The sequence below is a fragment of the Aptenodytes patagonicus genome, chromosome 6 (assembly GCF_965638725.1).
Source record: "Aptenodytes patagonicus chromosome 6, bAptPat1.pri.cur, whole genome shotgun sequence".
NCBI lineage: Eukaryota > Metazoa > Chordata > Aves > Sphenisciformes > Spheniscidae > Aptenodytes > Aptenodytes patagonicus.
This window is the reverse complement of record NC_134954.1, coordinates 46,065,806-46,093,712: the sequence shown is the minus strand read 5'-3', so window position 1 is coordinate 46,093,712 and position 27,907 is coordinate 46,065,806. Positions and strand designations below refer to the sequence as shown.

The following is a 27,907-nucleotide window of genomic DNA, read 5'->3' as shown; positions in this document are numbered from 1 at the left end:
CAGGCCACTTTGCAAAGCAAGAAAAAAAAAATCTCAGCCTGCATTATTATTTTTTCAACTAGATGAGTAGACATGCTAAACTAAGGCCTTGTTTCTAAGAGAAAAGCTGTCATGGTTTATATGCAGTGATTTCAAAACCAGATACTGAAATTGGTGCAAGAACCTTCCTGTAGAGGTATCTTAATTGGCTGACGCATTTCTTACACTTTAACTTAACTGCATAGGATGCCAATGCAAACTCAATCCAGGCAATCAAGTGCAGCTACAAAGTGATTTTAACTAGACTGATATTTTAACTTCGGGCAACTTCCCTGGTAGAGACATGGCCTTGGTAACAAAGTAGTGTTTAAACCAGTGTTCTGATCTACTTCCAGAATCTGACAGGCCTGGGGTTTAAAATACAGAGCAACGGGTAAAATGTATGTTGCAAAATATAAAGTAAAGATCAGCCCTTCAGCCATCGGGCCTTCCAGGGACTGCGTGTTAGCTTTTCATTTCCCCAAGAACCCAACAATAGAGGCTAAAATGGTCACCTTTCTGTCCATTCTAGTTCATTTTTAGTGTGTACATGCTAAGCCCTCGTCCCCCTCCCTTCCCACCTCCCCGCCCATTCCCCAAATTTGCAGCCTACGCATTCACAGTACACAGCAACATGTATTTCCCAGCATTGTTGAAAACTTTCCTACAGAAGCTGACATGATTCCTAAAATGCAGTGGCAACAGCAAGTGCCCTCCCTAAATCAAAGCAATAGGCACGGTTGGCTACTACAAACTGTAAGTCAGTAGCTCAGTTTCCTCGTCTGTGTAGGTATATACGGTATACTGTTGTACATCCACACCCACACAGAGACAGGGTGGAGGACCTGTTTTCTGGCAGTATATAGAAGTTAGGACCAAAGCACTTAAAAAAAAAATCATCAAAGCTTTCATTTTGAAAATCGCTAAGAGTTCCAACTTTAATCATTACACCAAAAATGCCATTAACAAGCATTAAGGAAAACTATAAAACCCTGTTTGAAAAATGACACCTGCATTTGAAAGTTTTCAGGTAGGGAAACCCATTCTTGAGGAGATAAAGGCAGCCTACCCCCCCATCTCCACATTTTTATGTATATAATTTATATATACAACTATATAATTATATATATAACTTATATAGCACAAGTGTGTCTTGGACTTCTTCCTCTAAGGGAGGAGGAAAGTCTCAGCTTTACAAGACAGATCTTAGTACCTGGTGGGCCAGATCCTACAGTTCTTACAATGCTAAATCTCACCACTGAAGCCAGTGTAGGGCTGTGGAGGAGAAAGACTGCAGTAGTCATCCCTAAACTATTAACAAAAAGAGACACAAATGTGACAAAAGGAAGAAGAATATCCAAGCTTGATCTGGAAATGATCATTCAAGAAGGCGTAGATTTAATGCTGATGAAAGATCCGCAAGACTTGTCAATGACTAGTTGTAATATCTTGGGAGGAAGTAATTTTCATTTTTCAAGACAGAGTTGAATAGAGTTATTGTCAAGCATTGTTTTTGTTCTTGGTATGTGGGGATCTTTGCAAGTGCAACTCTATCTGAAATCAGCAAAAAGTACTTTAAAAGAGTGTTGGGTTAGAGGCATCACCCAGGATATGAAAGTTTAAAAACAGTCTTACTGGATGGAATGACAGGATGTGCCAAGTCCTGAATGAAATCAAGAATAAAAGCCCTTGATCCACTGGGTGCTGGCCTAGTAACATTAAATTATTTACAAAATTTTCCTCTTTTAAAGATTTTGACACATGAAGGAAACACTTAAGCAAGTTGGATTTTCATCAGTTTTGTCAAAAGCACCAATTATGACCTCTTTTGTACACAGATAAACAAACTACGTTAAATAGGAGAAGCAACCTTTGTGTTAGAGACAGCTAAAAAGCCCAAATTGTCTAGGGCCTGGTAAAAATGAGGGAGAAAGCCTGATTCTGTAGATATCAGAAAGGTCACAGATAAAATACACTCAATCACTGCAACTATCATATTGATCAACTTCATTTTAGCCATACACCCTAGTGATTAGTTATTTTTTTACTCCTCAAGTTAAAACAGTTCCAAAAGCAAGGACCTGGGGGCTCCTCTTGCATTCAGGTTCTTCTTCCCCATCTGCGTTTGGTCAGTGCTTTGCACATATTAAGTGAAAATGTGCTAGCCTAAAAAAACAGTAAACCCAATTCCAAAAAGTCTGGGGAAAATAACAATGAATGAAAAAAAAAAAAAAATTAATGTTCACCTTTGTAGAAATATATTGGCTTAGATTTCAGGTCCTGGAAACCATTTTTGAGACATCACACAGATCTTCCAGGCTAGCAAACTTGTTTCCATAATACCTGGTTGGTCCCTGCAGCCATGACACATCTCATGGTTTGATATTGCTTCAAACTGGTTTGCTAAGGGTTTGGGGTTTTTTTAAGATTTCCTCCTCTCTAAGTCTCTCTCATGAAAAAGCCTTATAAAGTTTAATAAGGATGAAACAGTCAGAGTTTGAGAGAAACCCTACAGATCTGTCCTACAGTCTGTTCCGCCAGCACAAGACTGGGAAGAACTAGAACCAGTACACATGTAATCAGTGAGAGCTCTGAAATGTACCATAGAAACACAGAAAAATGAATGTTGGAAGGTACCTCTGGAGGTCAGCTAATTCAACCCTCTGTTTAAAAAACAGTTTAGTTAGATCAGACTGCTCAGGGCCTTGTCCAAGACATTGAAAGAATCTAGGATTTCAGTCCGTCTTTTCTTTTCTTCATTTGCCAATTTATCCAGGTAATATAATTTTCTAGACTGAGTACTGGCTATTGAAAAAGAACAACTCTGGGACAATGAAAAATGCTCTGGACTCTGGAATCCCCTTTTCTGTTAGACCAATCTTTATAAAATACGTGTGATATTTTAGGTTGCTGTTTATGTCCTAAGGGGAAAAACAAACAGAACAAAGATGCACTGAAGTGATGTTTTGGTCTAAAAAGTGACTAAAATACAGTATCATGTTTCTTCATATTTGATATAGTATGAGTGAAATAATACATTTTTTTAGTTTAAGGTAAACCAGCAATTATTATGTTGGAAAAACAGAATTTTGCTTGCCAGGCCTCAAGCTGGCAGTATAAAAAGCATATTTCTATAAGCATATTTTTATGCATAGATTCAGCAAATCTGATTAGAAAAATCTTTATACTGGTGCTTCCTAAATGATTTTTCATAAGGCAGTTTTCAAAATAGAATCTCTTCATAGAGTATAGCTTGTCTCAATTAGATAATGGAAAAATCCAGAATAAATAAATTATATCAACACTGTAACATATGAAGTACATCTTGATCTGGAATATTCTGTCTGGTTTTGGTCTCCCCATTACAAGAAAATCATCGACATATTGGAGCAAGTCTAGCAGAGAGCCACCATGGAGATCACATTCTGGAACACATGTCGGATGAAGAGAGGCTGAGAGACATGCTTCAACCTTAGGAAGAGAAGGGTAAGGGTAGATCTTACTGCTGTCTACAAACACCTCACAGTGGGTGTAGAGAAGAAGCCAGACTCTTCTTGGAGGTGCACAGTGGAAAAGGCAATGAAAACAAGTTGGAACATGGAAAATTCCTACTTGACACACAGATTTTTTAATTTTTTTTTTTCCCCATAAAGGTGGTCAAATATTGGACCAGCTTGCACAGAGGCATTGTAGAATTTCCATCCTTGGGGATATTTAAAACCCAGCTGGATATGGCCCTGAGCAACCAGCTCTAGTTGGAGGTTGGCCAAAACGGCCTCTGGAGGCCCCTTCCCACCTGCATGATTCTATGATTGACTGCTCTGCTCCAAAATATTATGTAGCTGTTCACAAAAACTCATATTTGCTTTAGTTGCTCCCTCTATGTACACTATTTTGTGAGACTTTTGTCTCAATTTCTTCTCATACTATAGTTCCATGGCCTTGGAAACCACAATCTGACTTTCTTATAATGGCTTCTCTTTTGCAAATAGGCATAAATCTAGCATGAAGGAAACAAGGTTAAGCTTCTCCTTTCTACAGCTGGATAACTCGGTCCTCAATTGTTACCAAATCATCTAATTATGGGTTTGCTTCCAAGAAGCCGTACAGAGAGGATTAGCCTTTCCTCATTAGTCTGTTTCTACTCATAGTTTACAAAGAGGACAACTGTACAACTTTAGCAAGGAGACACAGGCCTAAAAAGAATCTAGCTATAACAGATTACACAAGTTTGAAGTGCACAGCTTAAAATATCTGCAAAGAAACAAAAGTTGTCATTGTAAAAAACAAATCCTGGAATGTGTCACTAATTATGCCTTTCCAAAATACCAGCTATGGTTCAAAATTTTAGTAATGACTAAGACACTTGCATATGAGCACCCAAATACTGAAGTCCAGAGATTGACTGAGTACACCATCTATACAGGTGAAAAATATCTCCCTTTACAAACAGAAGAGATGGTCCCAAAGCCCAAAATTTGGCTTCAGAGTTCAAGACCTGCTACAGAGAGAGCCTGAGAAATCTGAAATCTGGTTAAGTCTCTTATCCCCCTTTTCTCTATGTTTTTTAGGCTATGTGGATCCATGATTTAGACGTAGGCCTGCCTCTAGAACAAAATAATCAGACATTTCAGCATGTTTTTTTCCATGGGGCCCTTCTTCTGCCATATTTAAATAAGATGTCAACAAGACCATAAATGACAACTGGAAGTAAATAAACAGTCTTGCTTGATTTTTTCCGTTTTAAATAGAGTCTGGTACTTAAACTGTCACTTAATAATTAAGGTTTGTAGACTACCGATAGCATGTCTAAAGGCAGGTGTGTTCAGCGGTCAAAGGAGGATATTTATGCAGGTTCACAGCCAATGAATATCATAGTGGTGGGTTTGAGAGCACACACTTTAGGACACTACAGTAATGAAATTCTAGGATTCTCTTTTCCTTTTTTTAATCTAATGCACTGACTGGATGCTCTACAGTTTCACACAGCTGAGGTTTCAGTTCCCATTAGACATCTGGCAGGATGCTCTATATATTCCAATACAAATTGGATTCTAGGGCCCTCAGTCCCAGTGGAACAGCTGGGTGGAATGGCCATAAAAAGTATGCAAATAGAGAAGTAGAGAAATATGAGATTGTCAGCAAGCAGTGCTCCGCAATTTTAAAATGTATACATATATATAAAAGCATATATATATACACATATAGAGTACAGTTAGTTTTAAATCTTTGGAATAAACTCAATTTTTGTTCTCTCTCTCTTTCTCTCTGTCTTTCCTTCTTTTCTTTCTTTCACTCTCTCTCTTGCTCTCTCTCATGCTCTTACCACAAATGTTACATCATTGTCCCTAAAAGATGGGTAGGTTTTGGTCCATATTTTATGCCATATGGGCCAGACATTGTATTTCCCCCCTGTCCCCAAAGTGTTCAGTTGACAGTCACAGTGTTTTGTGAAAACTGTGAGGAAAAACAGCATCTTTCGAGTAAATTCAATCTCTCACTGGAACCAAAGGTTGCAAAATGCTGAGAATTCCAGTGCCAAGGATCCCGGTGACGGCTCTTAAACATCTTTCGAGTTTCTTGTTTGTTCTTTTTTCTCCTAAGAGTACAGTTTTACCTCCCAAAACATAAATTAAGGGAAATATTTAACAGTCAATGAGTCAAAACAGTCAAAGAAGGGCAGTTGGCTAATACAGTATAAAAGAGCAGCAACCATTTGTGGACCACGTGCCATTTTGTTTCATTTCTAGACACATCTTGTAGGGATGGTCCCAGAATATACAAAATATACAACCTAATGACCACCTGCCTGCTTGCATAGGCCATTTTTATGGTCCTAAATGCAGTCTTTGGAGTCAGGGCCAGTGCCAAATAGTTTCAAATGCAAGTTATGGTAAGATACATATTTTTGTTTTTCTTTTGTAATGAAGACTTTAATCCACTTTGAACCAAGGAAATCAAATTATCAATAGGACTGAAGGGTGAGCATGAGACCTCCACTTCTCCTTGACGGTTCACAAAGTAGGCCAAAATGGACATCTAGGTTAGTAATACTTTAGACCAATCATTTGGAAAAGCCTCACTGCTGTATGTAAAATCCAACCCTTCCTTCACCGTTCACACTGTTACATTTTTTCATATAGGAGTGGGCTACAGCATCAACTTGATGAATAGAAAAGGAGGACTTTGATAATTTCTTTAAAAGGCTAATGCTGAATGAAGCCATTGTACTTGGAAGAGGTTCTCGATTTCCCACTCAGAGACCGGAGTAGGATTTTTGGCTTGGGTTTTTTTTTGTGTGCTCAACAAACATTAGCTTTAAATTAAAATGTCTGCAGGTGCTCTTTACACAAACAAAAGTCTAATGTTTTAAATTGGTTAATAGAAGAACAGCAAGAAAAAGCAACATAATTCATCACTAAGTCACTGTGGGTTGTGGCTAACATGCTCACATGTTGTGGAAGGAATCCTGTAGTCATGCCTGTGTGGCCAGTCCCAGACCGATATCCAGGTGAAGACAAGGAGTTCTGAAGATCACTTGTTCGTGGAGAAAAGAGAAAAAAATGTTTAAGCTTCCAAATAAGCTTTTAAAGTTTTTTGTTCAACAAATAAACAAGAAGTCCTAGCTATGGCAATAAGGTGAGGCCTACAGAGATATTAGGTGCTGTTTCTCAGGGGTTTATCCCTTGGCCACTTAGCCATCATGGCAGCAGCTTCCAGAGTCCCTAGTGCATATGTTGTGCAATAGCCAAAACAAAAATTTAAATAAAAACAACCAACAAAAATATAGTCCTCCGTGAAGTCTACATAAACTCAGGCCAAAAAGAGGATATTTGTGTCACAAGTGTCACTCCACAGTCTACTGCCATTAAGGCCACTGGTATTGACTTAAAAGGATCTCAATAGCTCAGTTCTAGGAAGAAGAACCAAAACCAAGACAGGTCAAAGTGTCTGTGAGAAGTCTGACGCACTGAACATTAGGAATTCTCAGACAAAGAACAAATGAACCAAGAGGTTAATTTTGGCTACCAAACTGGGATTTGGTTTTCTAGGTCATTGTTTTCCCCCCATCTATTTAAAAAGAAAGTTAGTGCTACAAATATGCAACTTCAAGACGACATATTCTCCTATTGAGTTGCACTGAGAAGCAAGTTAAATAAGCCCCTCCTACTGCCGTCCACCTGCAGGGAAGCCTCCTCCGTTTTCTTTGATTTCCACTGGCAAAAACAGGAAACAAATCCAAGAGGGACGAAGAACTGTAAGCAATTGTTCCTTCTCATTGACTTCACCTCTATACCATCTCCTCGCCTGCATCTTCTCCCATCCAGCTGGGGCAAGGCATAAAGAACCGATGTACGTATTGAAGTATAACTGGGTGCATGACAGTGTGAGCGTGTGGTCTCTGTACAGAGGATTACACGTGATCAAGTTCTCTTCTCCTGCAAGGCAGCGTGTTGTAACTTGAGTTCCACTTTCATCTCACAACACTTAGCTCAGATGACATCCATGCCAAGCTGACTGATATTTAGATGTGTCTCTTCATGTGAAGGGCGAGGTGATCAGACCTGGAAAAACACCTGCAAAATAAAGCAAGTGGGAAATGAAATAAATACAGGATTTGGGAAAACAGGGTTCCTGCTCCTTCCTCCTTATGTACAGGAGCAAATATATATCCACATTTAGAGACATTCCTTAGATTATCTATGGATCACCACCAAACCCTGTGTGATTGACCTCTGTGACCACAGATGGCCAACTATCCTGGCTCTTCGGCAGCTAAATAGACCACTCTTCTCCTTTCTCTGTTCCTCTCTCTCCCCCTTTTTTCATTGAGTCAAACATCAGGCAAGAGTGCTCATCTATGCACCTGTAGTATAAAATCAAATATTTAGTGTAAATGTGTGCGTGCATATAAAAAACCGAAATAAAACAAGCCAGTTTTGCTCAAGTACTCAGCAACACCAGTTTAAAAAAACACCAGCTTTCTCAAGTGCCCAGTACCTGCAACAAGCACTGAAGTATGATGGCAGTTCTGAAAGCTGAATTCTCATTTCTAACTCCAAACTGGAAGGAAAGCTGGTTCAGAGTTTGGAGGCTGACAATCCATCAGGCTACATAGCTCTCCCTTTCTCTCTGTTGGGAATCTGGGTGGTAATATGTGGATGTTGATGAATGCTATCTCCCTGAAGGTTGTTGACAGAAGATAAGGTATTATGCCTATTTTGTGAAAATTGAGAGACAGAGAAGGCAAGGGAATTATAAATCACACAAGAAGTGTGGTAAAACCAGAAAAAAACACCAGGACTTCAGCTTTCAACTTCTGTTCTTTATCCACAAAGCAATTTTTCTCCTTCTCATAAGAAAACGTAACGTTTTGACTCAACATGTAGATGGATGCTGATGAGATGGACTTAGAGTGGTGACCCTAGAGAACTAGTTGAGTTTTAGGGCTGGTCTAAACATGCAGTTAATTGAGAATAAGGTAGGGCATGAATTTGAAATGAAGCATCTATTCTTGATTAACTCCCTCTCTAAAGGCTTATGACTGCCTTCTTCTGAAATGACTTAATCCACTTGGGAAGTGGGTTAAGATACTCAGAATAAAACATACTTAGTCCAGGAGAAGAGCAACCCCACAAAGAGTTAATCAGGAATTACTATTCTAGAACAGCTGCCTCGTAGTAGACATGCTGCAGGGCACTCACAGCAGCAGGAACAGCAGCCCAAATTCAGGCACTTCACACCACCAAGATATTGTCAGAGTGATCAGGGGAATAAGTTCTCAGGAGAACAAGCACTTTTCTTCCCTGTCATTCAATATATACTCCATTTTATCAAGACTGCCAGTAAGCAAAATTTTTTTTTTACTTCATACCCATTAGAAATGGGATTGAAAGCACGAACCCATTCACACCCACCATCACAGTGTCATTAAAGATATGTATGGCACCACAGAGCAAACCACAGGACAAGCGGGCAATGGTTCTGGCTGCCTACCCCAAAGCCCTAAAATGGAGCCTGACTGTCAGAGCGGCAGGGCTCAGACACTGTCAGAAATTAGACTTCTACTAGATGCTTCAAGTTGAGCACTAAAAAATGGGAGGTTTCCAAGTTCCCTGCAAATCTTGGCTTGCCTCCTTTCCACCCTAAGCCATAAGACACTGGCTCATTTATTTTTACTAATAGCAAAACACATCTATTATAAGTATCACACAAAAACCACATATCTGTGGCTTTTGAGTAAACTGTTTTTGTAGGCTCTGAGGGCATCATGAAAAGCTACTTCCAGAACTGACTTGCCTGGAATGTCTTTTCACTGCCCCACAGATTTAGAGTATAAAAGAGCCACTAATATCAGTCTGAAGAATATCGAAATGGCTTATTGTGAGAATCTGGATAGCTCATACATGGGCACTGAATGTATTTCCAAAAAAGCAGTAGTTGAGTATTTTGTATTTTTCAGAAGGAAGAAGGTAAGAGAACAAATTGAACTACTCAGTAAAAAAAGCCAAAAACCAAAGATAAAGAACCAGAACACTCAGTCTACAGGCAAACACCCAGAGGATAAACATCCTAAGCAGAGAAAGGCTGAGAAAGAGAACTATAAAAATGAAGAGATTTTAAATAGTTAGGGGATCTTTTCTGTCCCGCTGGCAGTATTCCCCTGCACGAGCAATCTATCTGCATCTACATGCAGAGATGAGTTATCAAGAGGTGCATTTTTAAGACAAAGAAACTTCATAAGAAGGCAACTTCGCAAGAAAAGCTAGATACTCATCTTCTGTGGATGAGCATAGCTCTGCTCAAGTCAGCTGTTCTCTACTGATTTGTAGCAGCTTACAAGGGGGTTAATACCTTCAGAGTGGCAAAAATTAAGAAGAAAGACTTCAAAATAGGATGGAGGCTGCATTCCTCCAAGCTCCTGCATGAAGCGCAGTAAGACAGACGTGAATCTGACAATGGACACTTGGCTTTCAACACAGCAGGCTCAGCACAGCTAGAATTTTCTAGCCCTACGGTGCCAAAATACACCCTTGGACCAACATCTCTCTCGTCAGTCTAAACTGAGAAAGCAGCATGCTCTGGCTACAAGGGCTGCCAAAACAAAACAACAGCTTGAGCGGCTGCCAAAAAGACATGCACCAGCTGGCACTTCAGTCTAGGACTAGTCATAAGACCACCACCCAAGCACGGCTTTTCCTCTCCGATTGTCTCTATTGTAGATGCAACCCAGGAAAATGTATGCTGAGTCACAGCACAGCAAGATCTGTTAAAAATATGGATTCAATACCTTGTTTCATATCAATAACCACAGTATTAGCATCTAGTATATTTTTCAGTCCTAGAATATTTTTATAGCCAATAAAATGGTACCATATTTGCTAATTTATAGCTAATAAAATGGTACAATAGCAGTTCTTCACATTCTCCTGCTGACTAATTTGGTTAGTTCTATCTTTTGGTAAGGCTGGTGGATGCGGACATTTATTTTCAACAGTAAAACAGTCCCTACAAAATATTGCAGCTAAATCACACTGTCAAAAAAAGCTATTGATCAGTGGACGCATTTTTTTTCCTTCTGGAACTAGAGGCAGCAGTGGAAGAGGCTCCACAGGATAAGCTGTCAAGGGAAACTCTTTTCTTCACAAATTAAGAAACAGCAGCTTGCTGGTCTCTAGTCCTGCCCGTGAGACAAGACCTTGCTCCACACCTCGAGCTCTACACCTCTTCCAGTTCCAGACCAGCTCTGCACATTGTACGTGGGCCCGTCACAATCTTCCCCATCGCTCCTCCCCCAGCCCAGCTCTTCCTAGAAAGGACAGTTTGTGCTAGAATAAGATACCCTAATTATGAAAGTCATACAGTGATGTGTGATACATAAATTCCCTGCTCCCAAACATGATTCCTTCCTTTCTCTTTTTGCTTTATCTCCTTAGCAACACAGTACTGCTCAGCACTGAAGCCTCTGCAGGAGAAAGAGGGAAGGTAACTATGATGAGAAGACAATATATTGCTCAGCCATCTTTCTTACCAGCTGTGGATTCTCCACTGTGGGATGTGTTCATTCCAGCTAAGTGTGCTCTTAGCTTACTGTCAAAAAGGAAACCGTGCATGCGCACACACACACAGAGGAATATACACCCCAATAGTCTGGCACTAAGCTGCTATCTCCTAAACACCTATTTATGCAGAACAAGTGAGTGCCACTACCCTGTCATCCTCTTCCCCTTGGAGTGCTGAGGGTTTGCACTGTATTGGAGGAACATAACCTTAGCCTCTGTTTCTGAAGAGCATAATTCCTGGGGAATGCTAATAACCAGCATATCCCTGGTATCTAGAAGGCGCTAGGGACCTGTACACTGCTTTCCGCACCACTTTAGCTGATTCTCCTTTCTACCCTGCTGCCACCAAACCACACACCATTTGCAGTACATATGGTGCTACTCAAACCAGTGGTAGTTTGCCAGCTATAACTAACAATGTGATCTGTGGGCTGCATGGTGTTGGGATAGGGCTGGGACAGCAGGAGAAGAGAATCACATCTTCTTGTCTCTTTTGTTTTAAAATTGACCTGTACACAGAGGACATTAATACCCCTTTGATGTCGGCCAGAAGGTCAGAGACACAAACGCATCTTAAAACAGCCTGGGAAGGGAATTGCAGCCAGATTGTGTGCACAACATTCCCCTTCTTTGCTATTTGCATCACCACTTTCATGCTCTGATTGCCAAGGTATGGCCTTTACCTCTGAACAACAACAGGCATATGTTTTGTGCTACGTCATTGTTAAAAGTAGCTTCAAAAGGCTCCTTAAAGTTTAGCAAGCCAGAATGTCTGAGGGAGTGACTACAACTCCTGTCAATAATGGTGGGTGCAATAAAGGGTAGCAGTTCAAATACAGAGAAACTGTTCTCCAGCTGGGAACCCTGGCTCAGGAAGGAGCGTCTTAAACATTAAAAGTCTGCCTAAATAGCTAAGGACAGATTTAGGCACATGTTTCAGTGCTTGCTTGAGGTGACATCTGCAATAGGTGGTAGTGGAGAGATCTGTGAATGAGAAAAGAAGGAGAAATAGTGGTATGGCAGAGTGGGCCAAAAGAAGAACAGGCACCGTCACTCTACGAGCTTGCAACAACTGACTGGGAGAGTAAAGACAAATCTGTCTCCTACCACCACACGCAGATGGTATGTGCATGGAGTTTAACAGTGCACAATCCCCAGCACTCTTAACTTATTAATAAATATTTTTCCTTCATCTACAGATTCAGTGGAAGAGCAGAAAATGCATTAGATGATTGCAGGAATGTATCTCTTGACTGCAGTGACTGAGTTGGCTGCCAAAGAAAAAACCTAGGTAGGAAGGGATAATAAGAAGAGGGAGAAGAATGAATACTTAACAAAGGGCTGAAAGAGACTGAGGAGTTGAAAATACTGACTGTATTTCTTTAGATGTCTGCTAAAAATATTGTCTGTCCTGACACAGAAACCCTGGGGCTTTGTGTATATGTGTGTGTGTGCGCGTGTGTGTTTGTGGGGCCAGGATGGTTAGTTTGTTCTTGAGAGGAAAGAAAAAAGAAAGGCAATGCCTTACATTTAAAACAGGGAACATAACTGTTCTCCTTCACACAGGTGCTTATACAAAAGCAGAACTCCAGAGGTCCCTACTTGGCTTATCCTGTCCCTCATTCTGAGCAAACAAAAGATAATCCAGGGATAAAACAAAAGATAATCCAAGAGGAAGCCCTCCGTGGGGGAAGGGGGACAGGAAGAGGGGAGACAAGGGGAGAAGAGCACTCAAGGAGGTGAAGCTCTTGGAAAGGCAGGATGTGAAAATGATCAAATTTCCTTCCCGTAAAAGGATGGGGTCCCTTGTTTATGTCCCACACATCCTCTCTCCGTGCATGTTCTCTGCTGGTCTGGTGTACCCAGAGGCTTCCTAGAGCCTTTATTGTATTACAAAATGTTTCCTTATCAGAGCAGAGAACCTTAGTGCTGCATTAAAAAGATGTGTAATTTTCTTAAGCCTCTTTTAAAAATATATATAAATAGGATTAGCCGGATAACATGTTCAGATGCAAGCACATTATTTGATTACTCAATAGTGGATCCAGGTTTCACCCAGGGCACTGCCAATCTCCAGCTGGGGGGGTGCGAGGGGGAGAAGTGCTCATTGTTCGATCCTGTCAGGGCTGTCAAGAGTCATTACAAGTGTAATTGCTTTTGCTCCACCCTAATTTCTTATCAACTGGGACTGGGGATGGGGAGGAGGCTTTTCTTTTGGTTTTGTTTCTAAATTCAAAGAACCCAGCTCTCAAAAATACTCAGCACCAAGCAAGGATGACCAGGTTTTTCAGATGAGCTCATCATTCATTCAAGCAGCTAAAGCAGTGAGGACTGCAAAAAGGAATCGGCAGTGAGCGGCAGCAACCATGGCTCTCACTGGGAGCTGCTGGGTGCTCAGCTCGCCAGGCAAAACTGGCCCTTCATTTCTGAGTGCCCAGAGGAGGACTGTTGCATGACATGGCTCTTCAGGAACCCTGGCTCTGGGCACCTGTCAGGCTTTTAAACCTGGGCCCACACAGAACGAAGGTGCAGAGTATTTCCCACATCAAACAGATGTCAAGGGTGAGATTTAAAACTGTAGGAAAAGATTCACTAATTAGCAGGAATGTGAAGAGATCACTGATCCTAGACAAAACCACCCCATGAACTTGAATTGTCAGATGTGCCTAAATCACTCCTGTGCTTTTGAAAATGAAGCCCTTTGCTGTCTTTCATTGACTCTCCCCTGTTTCATCTGGGGAATCATGGAGCCCTGGACTCAGTGGTAAGAGAAGACAATGATCGTACAGAAATTAAGTCCTTTTCCCCTAGACATTTCCTATAGATTTGTGGCGCAACAGCCACACATGCTCCCCATCCCCCCAACCGATGTATCTGTGGGGCCCATCAGCTTCTGCTGACCACTCTGCTAAAACACAGGCAGCGTGGTGGTGCTTCTGGTAGCCCTTGAAGCAGAGTAGGTGGAGGGAGCCCTGCCTTTGTGAGGGCACCAGGCTCATACAACCAGGAGATGGAAAGCTGTGGAGATGCTTTGTTGAGAGGTCCATCACTGAAGTGGTCTAGGGCCCTCTGGACTTCTTCTCTGCTTCAAGAGTATTAACAACAGCTGCCCTGTGGACCGAATCCTGTGCCCACAACACACACCGGCAGGTTCCAGTCAAACCTACACCTGGTTCCACATCTTTCTCTGTGCTGTGGGATGGAAACAGCTTAGACTGCTTAGGAAGTATTCCCCCTCTGCCAGCCCGCCTGGCCACTGAGGCAGAGAGGACAGGGGCAGAGTGGAGGATCCCTCCTTGGCTCGGGGATTGAGGCAGCAGGACAGGAGGCCAGAAGGGGCCCCTCTGCTGGGAGCCAGGTCTCTTGTCTCGGGGAGCTGGTAGCTCCATGCCACTCACAAAGTCCACATGTTGCTTGAACGCCATGTTAGGAGGCTGCATTACCTGTCACAATGGTTGCATTTAAAGGGCTTTGCACCCGTGTGCTTTCTGTAATGCCTTGTGAGCTCGTCGCTCCGTGCAAAACGCCACTCGCACCCTTCCCACGAGCACTTGTAAGGCTTCTCACCTGCAGAGGGAGGAGAGAACAGTCAGCGTGGCAGCAGGATTACTGAGCACTCAACTTGCAAGCCCTGTGTCCTCCCACCTCACCTCTGTCCCACTCAGGCAGGTTAGCCCGTCACACAATTCATGGCCAGTGTGGGATGGAAACAACTTAGGGCTTATGATGCATTGTACTGAGGATGGATCCAGCCCAAATTTTACCGCTGCTGAAATTCTTGCACAACCTTATTTCCCATTTCTAACAAAACCAGTCAATTACTCTTCAAAGAAGCCCTCAGAACGTCCCCAGATGCCTGTTCTGCTGTGTGGCTGAAGCCTGATTTTCAGTCAGCTTTTCAGCTCACTCTGCCCTTGCCAGATGAATTACTGTGGTACCTGTAAGTGGCTGTACTAACACCAGAGCACACTGCAGGTGTGCACCACTCCAGAGCGACCACCACCACTGCATCGCATGCTTTACCCCGGCTGCCATTTACCCCTCATGTGGCCAGGCTCACACCTGTTCCCCTCAAGCTTTCATGCCCGCTGCCCCCTAGGACTGCACCTTCTTTAGGTGCTTCTGACAACAAAAACTATTCTTTGGTTCAAGAAATTATGCATCAGGACAGTGAGTGCGAGAGGAGAAATGTTTTCTTCTTTAAATCAGCTGGTCCTTCAGGCTTTTTGCACTACACCTTTATCAGCTGTTATTCTGCCCCAAAATATTAACCATACCACTGAAGGCAGCGAAATGGTGCAGTGATAAGACAGGAGAGATTCTGGTCTGCTGTGTTTACATTTACTTATCTTCTAATGCAAACCGGTCTCTGTGGATCAAAGTCTGCCATGGCGTAACATCCATGGAGTCATTAACACCTTCTGATGGAGAATTCCAAGGTCTCATGCCTCCCCTTTTCTTATGCAGTACACATGTATTCCTGTGCATGCAAATTTATCATCTCCCCCCAGAACAAATGCTCCAGTGCATCTCCTCCTATGTAAACTCCATGTTACTATTCTCCACGCAGTCAGCACCGTATGGATGCATTAGAAGAGGAGGGAGTTAAGATAAAACGCAGACAAGAAATCACTTTCACTACCAAGCTTCTAAGCTGGGAATTATAAACAGAGAAGGGATTATTACTTACTTATTTGCTCTTAAAATTGCTAAGAAAGTGATCTTAAAAATCCCACCACTGACCAAACTGAAGTTGCAGTCTGTATGACCTCTCTATGCCAGTCACGTGAAACAATCACTTGGCCACAGCAGACAAATTTCTCAGTGCAGAGACGCAGATTTCTATATTTAGCATGTCTATTCAGCAAGTGAAGGAGTGAGATCTGATTATGGGAGACCTATGTATTTCAAGGTGACAAACTGGAGAGGCCAAAAGAGCAAGAAAAATGAAGAAGGCAAGAGAATTGCATCAAAATACATGAAAAAAAAAGCTGTTTCCTGGTGGGTGAGTTTCTGCAGACTTCTTATTGCACAGGCAGCTCTGTTGCACAGTGGTCATCCACCCCAGAGAGAACAGAAGAGTGGGCTGAGATGTTAACTGGAGTTGAGCCATTTTACTGGCCTCTGAGAAGTTTCTTTGGCTCAGCAGCAAAATTAAAGTATTCATTGGGGTGAAGCAATGAAGAAGGGGCAGCAGCCAGCAAGACTTCGCCAAAATATCCATTTGTCCCTCAGTCCCTGAATGCAGAAAGGCCAGCCTGGATGTCTCTGTTGTGTGCCGCAGTCCACCATGGGAAAATGCCCAACAGGACAATGGACTGAGCCAACAATAACACCACCCCACTCAGATTGTGCCTGCCTGGTCATCTCTGCAGACTTGCCTTTTGTTCTTTTTTTTCTTTTAATAGGATTTCTTCAGGAAAAAAAAAAGCAAGAAACTTCTTGTTAGTGACCCAAGTGCTGGTGTCTTGTTTCTGGGCTGGTTACTCAACTGTAATTCAAACACTGTCACCAGTGCTGGCCCCAAACGTTAGAGCCGCAGTTGCAGTGCTCTCACCCCCCAGCCCTTGCCATCCTACGCGGCATACTGCATCTGCTCTCCCCTTCTCAGAGAAAAGGGATTTCCCCAGCCCTGGTCATGTCTATGATGGTGCACTGGTTTTGTCTGAACAGTTCATCCATTATTTTTAAAAGCTGTCAGTAAACAAGCCTCGATGATAATTCAGCTTCCTCGGTTCTCTGACGCTCTCTAGTGCCTACCTTAGAGTGGAGACAGCAAGGCAGACAAACCGCCTTGCAGCGTATGTTTGCTACACACACTGTAGAGCAAACGCAGAAGACAACTGCTCAGCCAAATCTGGCAGGTACAGCCAGTCTGAAGGATACAGTCGCCTACAGAGCAGAAGGGTGAAGGAAAAACATCCTGGGCTTTCTGTGAAACAAGGGCTATTAGGACTGAAGCCGAGTTTGGCTTGTTAACATTTGTCAAGAGCTTTGAAAATGTACAGTGCTATATATAGGTTACGAGAGACAGAAATGCCAAGCATGATTACTGGTAAACCCATGGGATGCCACATATCTCTCTTACTTGCTGCAGGGGCTCCTCTCTCAAGCATTCCCAGTCTGGCCTTGCACAGCCCTGAGCTGAGTTTTGTTTTCAGATGCTTCTCCTCCGTAACCCAAGCCCCTTTCCACAAAATGTCAGACAGTACCTCTTTGTGCTCCAGACAGCAGGCTGGCATACAGTGCTCTGCGTGGCACAAGATAAATGCAAAGGAGCATGGTGACCTTTAAAGCCATGTCAGACGGCTCCTTGACCCAGAGACCTCAAAGAGGTTAGATTTCCCACCCTCCTGCAGCTACTCAAAAACATGAGAGGGCAGGAGGAGAGAGACCTCCATATCTCTGCATGTGAAGACTAAGAACAAACTGCTTCTTTAATGGCTGCTTTCACCTTACCCAAAGATGAAATGAAAGCGTATCTTGCTGAGGTGTACATATGTAGGAAGCATGGGAATGGAGAAGGGGGGGAGGGTCCTCCTACCTCACTACTGGCAATGGCAGGGAGAAGAAATGGGAAGGATCCTTTCCACATGCCAGGCTGCTCTTCTGTTGTTGCAGAGGATTAGCGAGATAGATGGTGAAATCCTCCTCTGCTGAAGGCAATGGCAAAACTCCCACTCACTTCTACAGGGCCAGGATCTCCTCCTTTTTAACAAATTAATTATGAGCTTCAAAATCCAATTAAAAATAGGAACATCACGGAGCTGTGCCACACTGACTTTTTTCAGGCTCTAATTCCTCAAAATTAATAACCGCACTTAAAACTCGTGCCTGCAAGCCACTCCCAGGAAGGAGGCCCTACTCCTTAAGTCACCTTTACTCAACACAAGGATCTGTGCAGTGCTTAAACAAACCCATGAATCCACATTTATACAAATGCACTCAACAGAGGAGCCAATGCACATCTGAAAAGAAGCCGATACCCAGATATGCAGCTGTTAAATACTCAGCTGTTTCAGTTCAGAATGTGCTCCACGCTGTGGGGCTGGTTCAGCTTTCACACATCCACAAACACACCTGGGAAGGGCAGCCAGCCAGCAATGCAGGCACATGTTCAAGCAGCGAATTATGCAATTTTCTGAGATGAGCACTAGTGTTAAAACAATGTACCATTTGCTTATGGAAAATCTTCTAGAATCAACCCAGAATAGCGGCTTTCAGCTTTTTCTAATTTTTTCCCTGGGTGGTGGAGACTGCTACCTAGTGATGTCAAGCTTACTGACCACACTCCAGTTTCCTTGGGCAGCATGTGCATCAGAGAGCAGTGCCGCGCAGTAAAGGCGAGCTGTTGAGTGAAACAGTGGGTATGCAGGACCCAATATCCACACCGCATGCATTTGAAGGGTGTTATTTCTGGCTAGCTGCTGCCTGGTCCTGTGGCCTGAACCCATCCGTAGGTGAAGCGTTCCAGCTGTGCACTTGCAGAGCACCTCCCAGGACAGGCCATCCAAAACCACGTGTGTTCTGGCCAGGCTGAACCAAAGCACAGTGAATGGGGGCAACCAGAAGATTCACCTCAAAAGGGGACACTTGATCACCAGAAAACACTCACATAGACACATACTTAGTTGCCTGCTGAGGATCCCTGAGAAGCAGCCTGTGCATGCCTGCAAGCGCACAGAGCACTGTGCTGAAACCTACTGATCTAGAAGGACCTCATCATCCGAAAAGCTAGTGGTACAGAAACGCTATTAGCCCTTCAGATATGCTTTAGGGTTTCAGCCCATCGTGACTGCATACTTCTGTGAAGCAGCCTCTCTTCGTTGTGGCTCTGTCCTGCGGTCCATAGCCCATTTTAATCTTTTTATCTTCCTGGAGCATATTTTTATACCCTGAGACTGGGATGCTTGGTGAATAGGCTCTCTGTTCCACCTCTCTTTATGGCACCTCACACAACCTAGCTCTTCTTCTAAAAGTACCTCCAAAGCACACCTCAGTACAGTCTGGCCCTCCATCCTCCTTATTTCATCCAGCCTGGCCCAATCTGGTAACCAGAGGACAAAAACCTTTGCAAATTTATGGGAAACATGCAATAGCGAAGCTAGAATTTGTAAGTCATAACAAAAATCCATCAGACTTTGGCAGCCCTGAAATCGGGTCACCATTCCTTTGGTGACTAAGACAAATGCGAGACTCTAAATATTAGGCACCTAGTTATAAAAATAAACAAATTATTGGTATAGCTTTCTCTTGAAAGCCAAAAAATTATCATTTGCAAATATGAAAGAGCCAAGCACACACTCCTAGCAACACTACTGTGGTAAACACACACCAGGTTCCCAGCAAAACATGACTGATAGATCTGGGCTCGTTCTGTGATGGAGGCACTGCACTGGTCCTTGAGACTTCTCCCTCCATTTTCCAGCCTCGGGCAGTCTTCGTGAGTTTCATCTCATGCAACTTTAGATATCGAAAGCCATCATCTGAAGAAGCCACATATGGCTCTTTTTCAAGTTAATGGAGATGCAAAGGCATGTGCGGAGTGTGACACATCAGACCCCAGTCAGACTGGAATTGGAGGTGGATTTCTCTCCTTTGATGGTACAGGGGGCTAGGCAAGCAGCTCAGCTGCACGCAGCTGTATCTTTGCTCTCCAGGCACAAAACAGAGAACATCAGGTTTTCTCTCCAACACATACTTAGACTGTAAACCCTATACAAGCCTTCGCAATAAATATTCCCTTACAAAACACAGCAGTGGGGATGTTGTCTCTTCTCAAAATCCAGAGACCCCCTGTCCTTGCCACCTACATCCCGCAGGCACCCTCTGGGTCCCGGGGATATTTCTTTTGCACAAGGAGCAAGGCAGCGTTTGCTACAGACATCTCACAGTGGCTGTTTCAACAGAGAGTGATTAGTAGAAACATTAGGTTACAGGATGCAGAGGTACAAAACTGACATCAGCTGGGGACACTGTCATGATCACAAAACTACAGCACACAATGGACACTGGGCATATTATACATCTTATATCTGCATTATTTATTGCCAACCCCAAGGGTTAAAAAGTCACAAGTCCAGTCTCCCATAGAAATAATGAGATTTTAAAGAAGAAGGCAATAATATTTAGAGATCATTTGCCTTCTGCTTTGCAGACAACCTAGGGCCATGATTTTAAACTTCTCTTTGCAGCCCTGCAGGCTAGAAACATTTATTACGAAATACAGAGAAAGGAGTTTGCTCTCTATTCCCTGGATTTCACGAGCGGGGACTTTAAGAAGTCCAAATTTTGGGATGTGCATGATAGGATCACAGAGTTGGCAATGCTGTGGGGTGAAATCCTGGCTCCATCAAAGTCACTGGAAAAATGCCCATTAAGGCTTCAGTTTCACCCTGTATCTTTACAGAATTAAAAGTAAACAAAGATATTATGATTATCCATCCGTATCTATTTCCTTATCCCTCCCCTGCACCCCACCTTAAATACCACACCACAAACATATGTTGATTATAGTGTACTTAGTAAAACAATCAAGTAGTTTAAGCCCCCAGTCCTGCAATGAAACTTCAGAGGAGAATCACAGTCAAAATCCTTGCTGGTATCTCTCTGTGCTAAAATGTGGTACAGTCACAGGACTGCTTTTGTCAGTATGACCGATTTAGCCAAAAATGCTTAAAGAAACTGAGGGAAAAAAAACAAATCCTGCCTGTATGCACGTTTTGAAGGCCATTCAAATAAGACATTTGTTGTACTATGTTTTAAGAGCTCCTTAATATCATGTTACTAGCATGCAAAAGTGGCTTTAAGAAAACAACAGAAACACCCCCTTAAAAATCACCACATGCTCTAATCCACCATCAATTATTTACATATAGTTTCAGGATCCCCCCCAAAAAAGTTTTATGAAACACAAAACATTTCCTTCCTTTTTAAAATCTGTGATTTAAAAACTATTCAAAATGAAACTAGTTCTAAAAGCCTCAATGCCTAAAAATATGTATTGAAAGACAGCTTTAGCTATGCTTGCTCCAAGACTGGTGTTCCTGGAGAACCAGACAAACTGCAAATTACAACTGAAAAAGGAATTAAATGCAAGCTTTCTTGCCTGGATTTCTCCTATAAGGAAGCTCTGACGGCCTGAGCTGTGCAAAGAAATGTGTGAAGAATCAAGTAGTGCCACTGGCTTTTTAAGAGAGTGTTTTAATAACTTTCCTCACCACCCTTTCTGAGAAATCCTTTTGGGACCTGCTGTTCCCGGGCTGGTGACTGGGACCATGCAGTTGCAGTGAGCAGCGGTGTCACTGCGGGACAACCCAAGGCATCCTTCAGAGGCCGGTTCCCATGGGGATGTCATCAGTGCAGATGCAAGTCACTCAGAAATGCCAGAAGCCGGTGTGGTTTTTGCTGAGAAGCAGCCCCCCCAGATCGCCTTGCAGAGAAACGCCAGGCAGGCATTCGTATTTGCTTTGCAGTTTATTACGAAAGCCTGCCACAGCACAATGGGACGCCTAATGTGGAACATCACATTAACAATATTTTATATTTATGTAGCACTCTTCATCTCCAAGGGTCCCTGAGAGCTTTACAAGCTACATACATGGCATACCAATGAAGCCGAGCCATAATTCTTCTAATTAGCTGAACATCAGCACACAGCACATGGCACAACAGAAAATGTTACCGGTCACTCCTCTCGTCCTATGGAAGGACCTACATGATATTTAATAGAAGCATGTTGCAGAAGGACATGCAGTTTTAGAGACTCCTGAAAAAATGAAATCTAACCAGACAGGTCACCTTAACACCCGTGCCGGTCCTCCCTCATTACATATGCACACTTTGTCAAATATGAGACACAGAAGAGGAATAGCCCAAGACCTGCTGTTTGTTAAATATCCCCACTTTCACACTAGATTCAGCAAGTTATCATCACATGGCTCAGGCAGCTGCTCTGCTGGTGAGGTTACAGAAAAGCTAGTGAGCAGCTGCAGTTCAGCGCACAACAACATCACCCTCTTTTTAAGATTAATAAGTTCATTTCTTTAGCAAAAAGGAAGAGCAGGCTATTTAATACACGCATCCTCTGGAGATCAATGCTAACATCTAAGCCTATGTGCGTGCAACCCATCAACCAGTAAAACTAATTACAAAAATCAATTTCAGATACTTTTCTGAGCCTTTCATTCCTCAATATACTCCTAATTGATTTTTGCTGGAGAATAGAAGCCTAATTATTATTTTTATTATTACAAAGGAATGCAAGGGGGGGCAGTGGCCAGTGCTTAAGTGGCTCACCAATGCTTTCTACCCAAAAAGAGAAAAAAGAAAAAAAAAAGGCATTTTATTCACAGTTTTGCCACCTGCTGGAAAGATGGAAAAGCCTTTGAAAGGGTGACAAAGCACAAGAGAAAAGCTGGCAGGAGACAGTACGGGGCAGAAGAGGAATGTGGCAGGATTGTGAAATACACAATGTGAGAAGGTTGTACCTATTTTTAGATGGGCAGGGATGATCAAGTGTAAAAGCAGTACATTTCCATGAACAATGTACAGGTCCTTTCATCCAACAAGGTCAGCAGCGCCCTTACAGAGAGATGGCTCTGATCATGTCTATATTAGAGATGGGGGAAAAGAGGTTAAGAACCAGACCCAATGTCCAATCAGTCTTTCTACAAACATCAAAGCTCTGGATTAGTCCCTAAGGGCCTTGCCAAAGCTTGTCTACCGAGCCAGCAGCAGTCTTCGGCATGTAGCCATTCAGGACACAAAAAGAAATGAATCTTTGCAGCATTATGTCTTACACACGCACAAGCACCTAACACACATCCACAAAGCCCACTTGCCTAGCTGAAAAGCAGAGAAAAGCAAAGCATGTAGCAACATTCAAAGAAATGGAAATTTTCCATTTTCTACTCTACTTAAGAGGACGCATTTAATGAATGCCTGTTGCCATACAGGCCAAGCACTGAAGGTGGGGAGGAACGCTGCGCTTTATCTCCTCAGGTCTATGCAAGACTCCCATTGAGAATGATAAAGCCTTCGAAATGCCACTCCCCTTTCAAACCGCTTCTCCGCAGCTCCTCTCCAAAGGAAGCTCCCAGCTTGCGGGGAGTGGGGACAGGGGACGGACACCGGCGCCAGCCCAGGCGCACAACCCGCGCTTCTGCCCCATTAATTGCCAGCACATCCTCCCGCAACCCCAGGCCCTGGGGACAGCAGCAGAGTGGCAGGCCCAGGCGGGCACCCGGCAGCAACACCGGCAGCAAAACTACCCAATTAAGCCTCCAGAATAAGTCGGGGGGGGATTAGGGGAAAAAAAAAAAGAAAAGAAAAAAATAAGGATGGAGTTGCTTGGCAACGGGAGGGCAGAAGCAGCTGTGCAGCAGGTCGGGCTGGTACCCAGGCGGCGGGCTGGCCCATTAGCACCCTGCATCTCATGCATTTCGTGCTGGGGTCTCCTAGTAACAGCCTGTGCACGCCGGGCTGTTGCCGCTTCCCCTCCTCTCCTCCTGTTTCTCCCCATCATGTGAGGCATCGCTGTTTGCCCTAATTACACATTCTCCGCTGCTTCAAGCTGCCATTACTTCGGTCCCCAGAGGAGCGGCAAGAACTTTGAAAAAAATCTCCTCTAATAAGGGCTTTTAGTTTCAGATTCAGTGGAGCTCTGTGAGCTCAAAGATGCAAGGCAAGGTAGCAGCGGCAGAAGGAACAGATGAAAAAGGAGAAAAATTCAGCCGTTCACTGGGTCAGATTTTTCCAAGACCCTGAAATATATTTTTTCCCTTTGTTTTTTGTAAGTTATCCCGGAGGGTGAACAATGAAGACAGCCCTTTATGGGACATGGCACTTATTTACATAATCCAGAGCAGTGTATCAAAGATGTGCTCTTTGGACACCTGCATTTTAGGTCAAGAGTTTCTAAGAAATTCCAGGCAAAATATAAAGGCAAATATTCCAGGCAAAATATAAGAAACATGTATCAGGGACTAGAACTGATGAAAAAAATTAAGAGGAATAGACACCCCCTTTTCCAAATGCTAACATTTTAAATGGGTTTGCTCCATATTTTTGCTAATGAATGTGGTTTTTTGCTTATTCAAACTATTAAAGTGCTGATGTTTTTCACCATTTACGTGTCACTTCATTTTCTCCCTTTTGCCACTGAAAAATCGGAGAAAGATGACAAAAAAAAAAAAAAAAAAAAAAGATGTGTACTGGCAGAGACAGCACAGGAATAAAACACAAGGGGAAAATAAAATACCTTCCTTTCTGTTTCCCAGTTTTGTCAACAACAAAAAGAAAAACAGAAGAAGACCCAGAATGCTTTCACTCATTCAGATACTGGATTTGATTTGGGGGTGGAGGTGGAAAGGAAACTGTGTGCTTGGGCTTAAAAAATACACTGGCAAGTTCTCCCAGTGAAGGCTGCCCTAGTGCCAGGGCAGGGCTCCCTACACAGTGGCAGGCATGCAATGTTTCTGAGCGAGATCCCATCCTCCCTGCTGCTTTCTCCCTCTCCTGGGGCTGGAGGTGGCAGGCTGTGCCCAGCGGTGCGGGAGCTCCTCGCTGCTTCACGCTGAGCAGGGCTCGGTAAAAAGGTCTTGGCAATACTGCTGGGCAAACCTTGGTGAACCAAGCAGCCTGGTCTCAAGAGCACAAGGCAGTGAGTAAAGATAATTAATTTTACCGGCTAGGAAGTTTCCTCATCTGGATTTTGGAAAAGGCACAGATGATCACCTGTCCTCAGCTCTAAGGGAGGTACAAGCACCCAGTTGGAAACTGCCCATTTCATTAATGCTGCCAGATGAGTGTAACTAAAGGAGGACACAAACTTACTATGAAATTCCATTGCTGGGTGACACTGCATCTTCAGGGAGAAAACTTTAAAAAATAAAGCGGTTTTCTGTATGAAATACATTTCCTAACACACATTCAAAGCCAAACAAAGCCCAGGAAAAGAATCATCTTTGGGATTCTATGGGTTTTGCAAAGAATTAATGATAAAATTGTATCACATGTAACACACTCATATGAAAGTCAGTTTACAACAGATCATAGCTTAGTCCATTGAAGCTAATTTTTACCCAGATATTCAGATAGAAGTCTTTTACTCAAAGACTATTTTCCACCACATAGGCCAAGTTTTTAGCTAAACTTGTTACACTGAGGACAGCTCTTTTCTCCCTGCCCCTCCACAACACACATACCACATTCTCCTAAAAAACAAATATTTTTCCTCCAACTTCTAAAATAACAAACAGTAACCACACTGGAAAAAGACCAAATGTGGAAAATTTCACTCTGAAGAAGGAAAAGCTTTGCAAAGTTACAGGTGACCAACAAGAAGACATCCAAATGGAAGTTTATGCAAAATTAACCATAATACAGTTCCATGCAGTTACATATTGAACAAAAGTACATGCAGATGTGCATGCCTGTATTTTTTATAACATTCATTTCCAAGAACTAATAGAAGCTTCTAGTGTACTTATGATCGCTTATGGTCATCATAAAAAGCTAGAATGACATTGCAAAATTGTCCAACTAACTATTAAGTTCTCTCTGTCGGTGGTAAGAGTCCAGACGTACAGGAGGAAGGAATAAATCCCTGCTAAGCCTCTGAATGTGCACTGCCATACAGTGAGGACACCTTTCTTTCAGAGCTCAGCTGGGGATCAGCTTTTATCTCGAAACACATGCTTGTCATCATTAGCTTAGCTAGCACACCTGCAAATGTTTTTTCAGCATTCAGTTTTTGCAGCCCCAGCTTTCAGTCCCAGGTTTTGAAGGCCAGACACCTTCAGGAGCAAATCTGCCCAACACAACATTTGGGTGCCTATGTACAAATGGGGACTGCTGGGATTGTAAACTGGCCTGCAATGTTTTAAAGGCTTTTAATTCTTTGTAAGCCTTCTTATCACGTATAAAAGCTGACCTATGGAAAGATTTTGGTTCTGCAGCGACACAAAGATTTTGGACGCTCTCAGAGACCTGTGGATAAAGCAGGTCCCACGCAGTATTTTGTCCTCCCCTTTCTGAAATGGCTGCACTAGTCTTCAAACTGCCCTCACCTGATGTCCTTGTCTCTCATTCATTTCAATCTACCACAGCACATTACCATTCACTGCTTGACATATGGTAACCAACTGGCTTTTGAGAGTGGTGTTAGACAGTTGTTTTCTGAAGACACAAATACATGTTCTCCTAAACTCCAGCAAAACAGAAAGAGGCAATTTTATTCATGAAATCCACCCTGCATTCTCTGCATCATAAGCTTGCCCTTTAGCTATCTTTAAGTACACTTTTTCAGCCATTATTCCTAGTGCTAATGCAGGCCCGGCTGGTCTCCCTACCCACAGTTGGTCTGTGCTATATGGTGGGCACCACCTACCCCATGGTGCCCATGGTTTTATTTGGGACCCCACCACCCTTGGCAGAAGCGTGGGCACTGTATTTAGGTCAGCTTCCACAAAGCCTTGCAGTTCATCTGCTCCTGCTTGCAAGTTGCTGCTGCTGGTATGTAGGAATGCAGGACCGTGTCCACATGGGGTGTGAAAGGCAGGCTCTGGATTAGGAGAGGTCCATCCAGGCTCCTGGCTGCTTGCCCAGATGTGACCCAGACACAAATGCCCACACTGTGCTTAGGAAGAGCCTAACCCGGCACCTGCTTTTGAGATGAGAGCACTTGGCTTTTCCTGCCCTGAGTCCTTCAGCGCTCCCAGCCTGCTCAGGCCGTTCTTGTCCAGCAAGCCCACCTTAGCCTAAAACAGCATCTCTGAGCACATATCTCTGATTCAGGCCTGGTGTGACCTCAAATACTTCAGAAGTGCCAGTGCTTTGGACAAATGGTCAAGAAAATCATAGCTTCTCGTCGTTAACCTGCCATTTGTATCCAGTGTGGAACAGCAGCAACACAAAGGGAAATCGGCAGAAGACAAGCTGAGGGTTTTTTCTTAGAGTCTTTCTCTGTGATCCCTATCATTTGCTCCCTTGCTGGGTGCCTCACAGGGGCTCAGGGGTGGATGGGTATAAAGAAAACACTAGATGACAAACTAGAGATGCTAGTGCCTTACTGAGGCAGCCTGCCATTACACTTGGAGGTGCCTGCACTCTCCCTACTGCAGCTGCTGAACAGACAGCAAACATGACTTTCTAGGTCTTCCTTGTGCCAAAAATCATCTCACATGGCAAACAAACAAACAATACCTATTTACATTTTCAAACCCAAACAGTAAGACTGTCCAGTGCTATTGATTTGGCAAATGACAGAGCAGAAACACGGGACTGAGAATTCAGGTATTGGCAACTAAGCAATGGATGAACACCACCGGTGTTTTAAATGGCAAGGGCTGCTTTTGGCAGGGCCCATCCTCCTGCCGCCTGGGAGGTTCACAAACCTTGTTTCCTCAGCCTAAGCTCTCACTGTAATAATGAAGTGAGGCTCTGGCCCTCTGCAGTGAAATCACAACAGTCCCCTCCAAACTTGCCAAATGGCTAAAAGGCTTCAAAACCATAAAGTTTTAAAGAGCTCATGACCAGGTTGGGCTTATTTTAATCAGCTTGGATAAAATCTTGTTATGTTTTTATCCAAAAAACTTCAAAAAAACCCACCCTCACAACAAAACACACCTCTCCAATTTGGCAATGCAACTGTACCCCAAAACAAATCCAGCCCTGAATGAAGGTCTTCCTCACACACCCCTCCTCCCTCAATTCCCTTGCTCTCATTTCCAGTGGCAAATTCACCCGTTGTTTCAGCTGCTGCCATGGGAGCTTCAGCATCCTCTGTGTCCCTCCATGTCCCCTTGCCAGATTGCAGCCCTGCA

At 43.3% G+C, this 27,907-nt stretch overlaps 1 protein-coding gene across 1 annotated transcript in view; it reads right to left on the bottom strand.

Moving 5' to 3' along the window:
* Nucleotides 1–631: 631 nt before the first annotated feature.
* The window catches only part of KLF7 (KLF transcription factor 7), a 63,722-nt gene continuing 36,446 nt past the window's right edge, over nucleotides 632–27,907 (bottom strand). The window contains exons 3-4 of the mRNA XM_076342403.1: nucleotides 14,525–14,648; nucleotides 632–7,595 (exon numbers count right to left, since the gene is read on the bottom strand). Coding sequence (XP_076198518.1) covers nucleotides 7,544–7,595; nucleotides 14,525–14,648 — 176 coding nt within the window. The 3' untranslated portion in view covers nucleotides 632–7,543. The remainder of the gene's footprint in view (nucleotides 7,596–14,524; nucleotides 14,649–27,907) is intronic.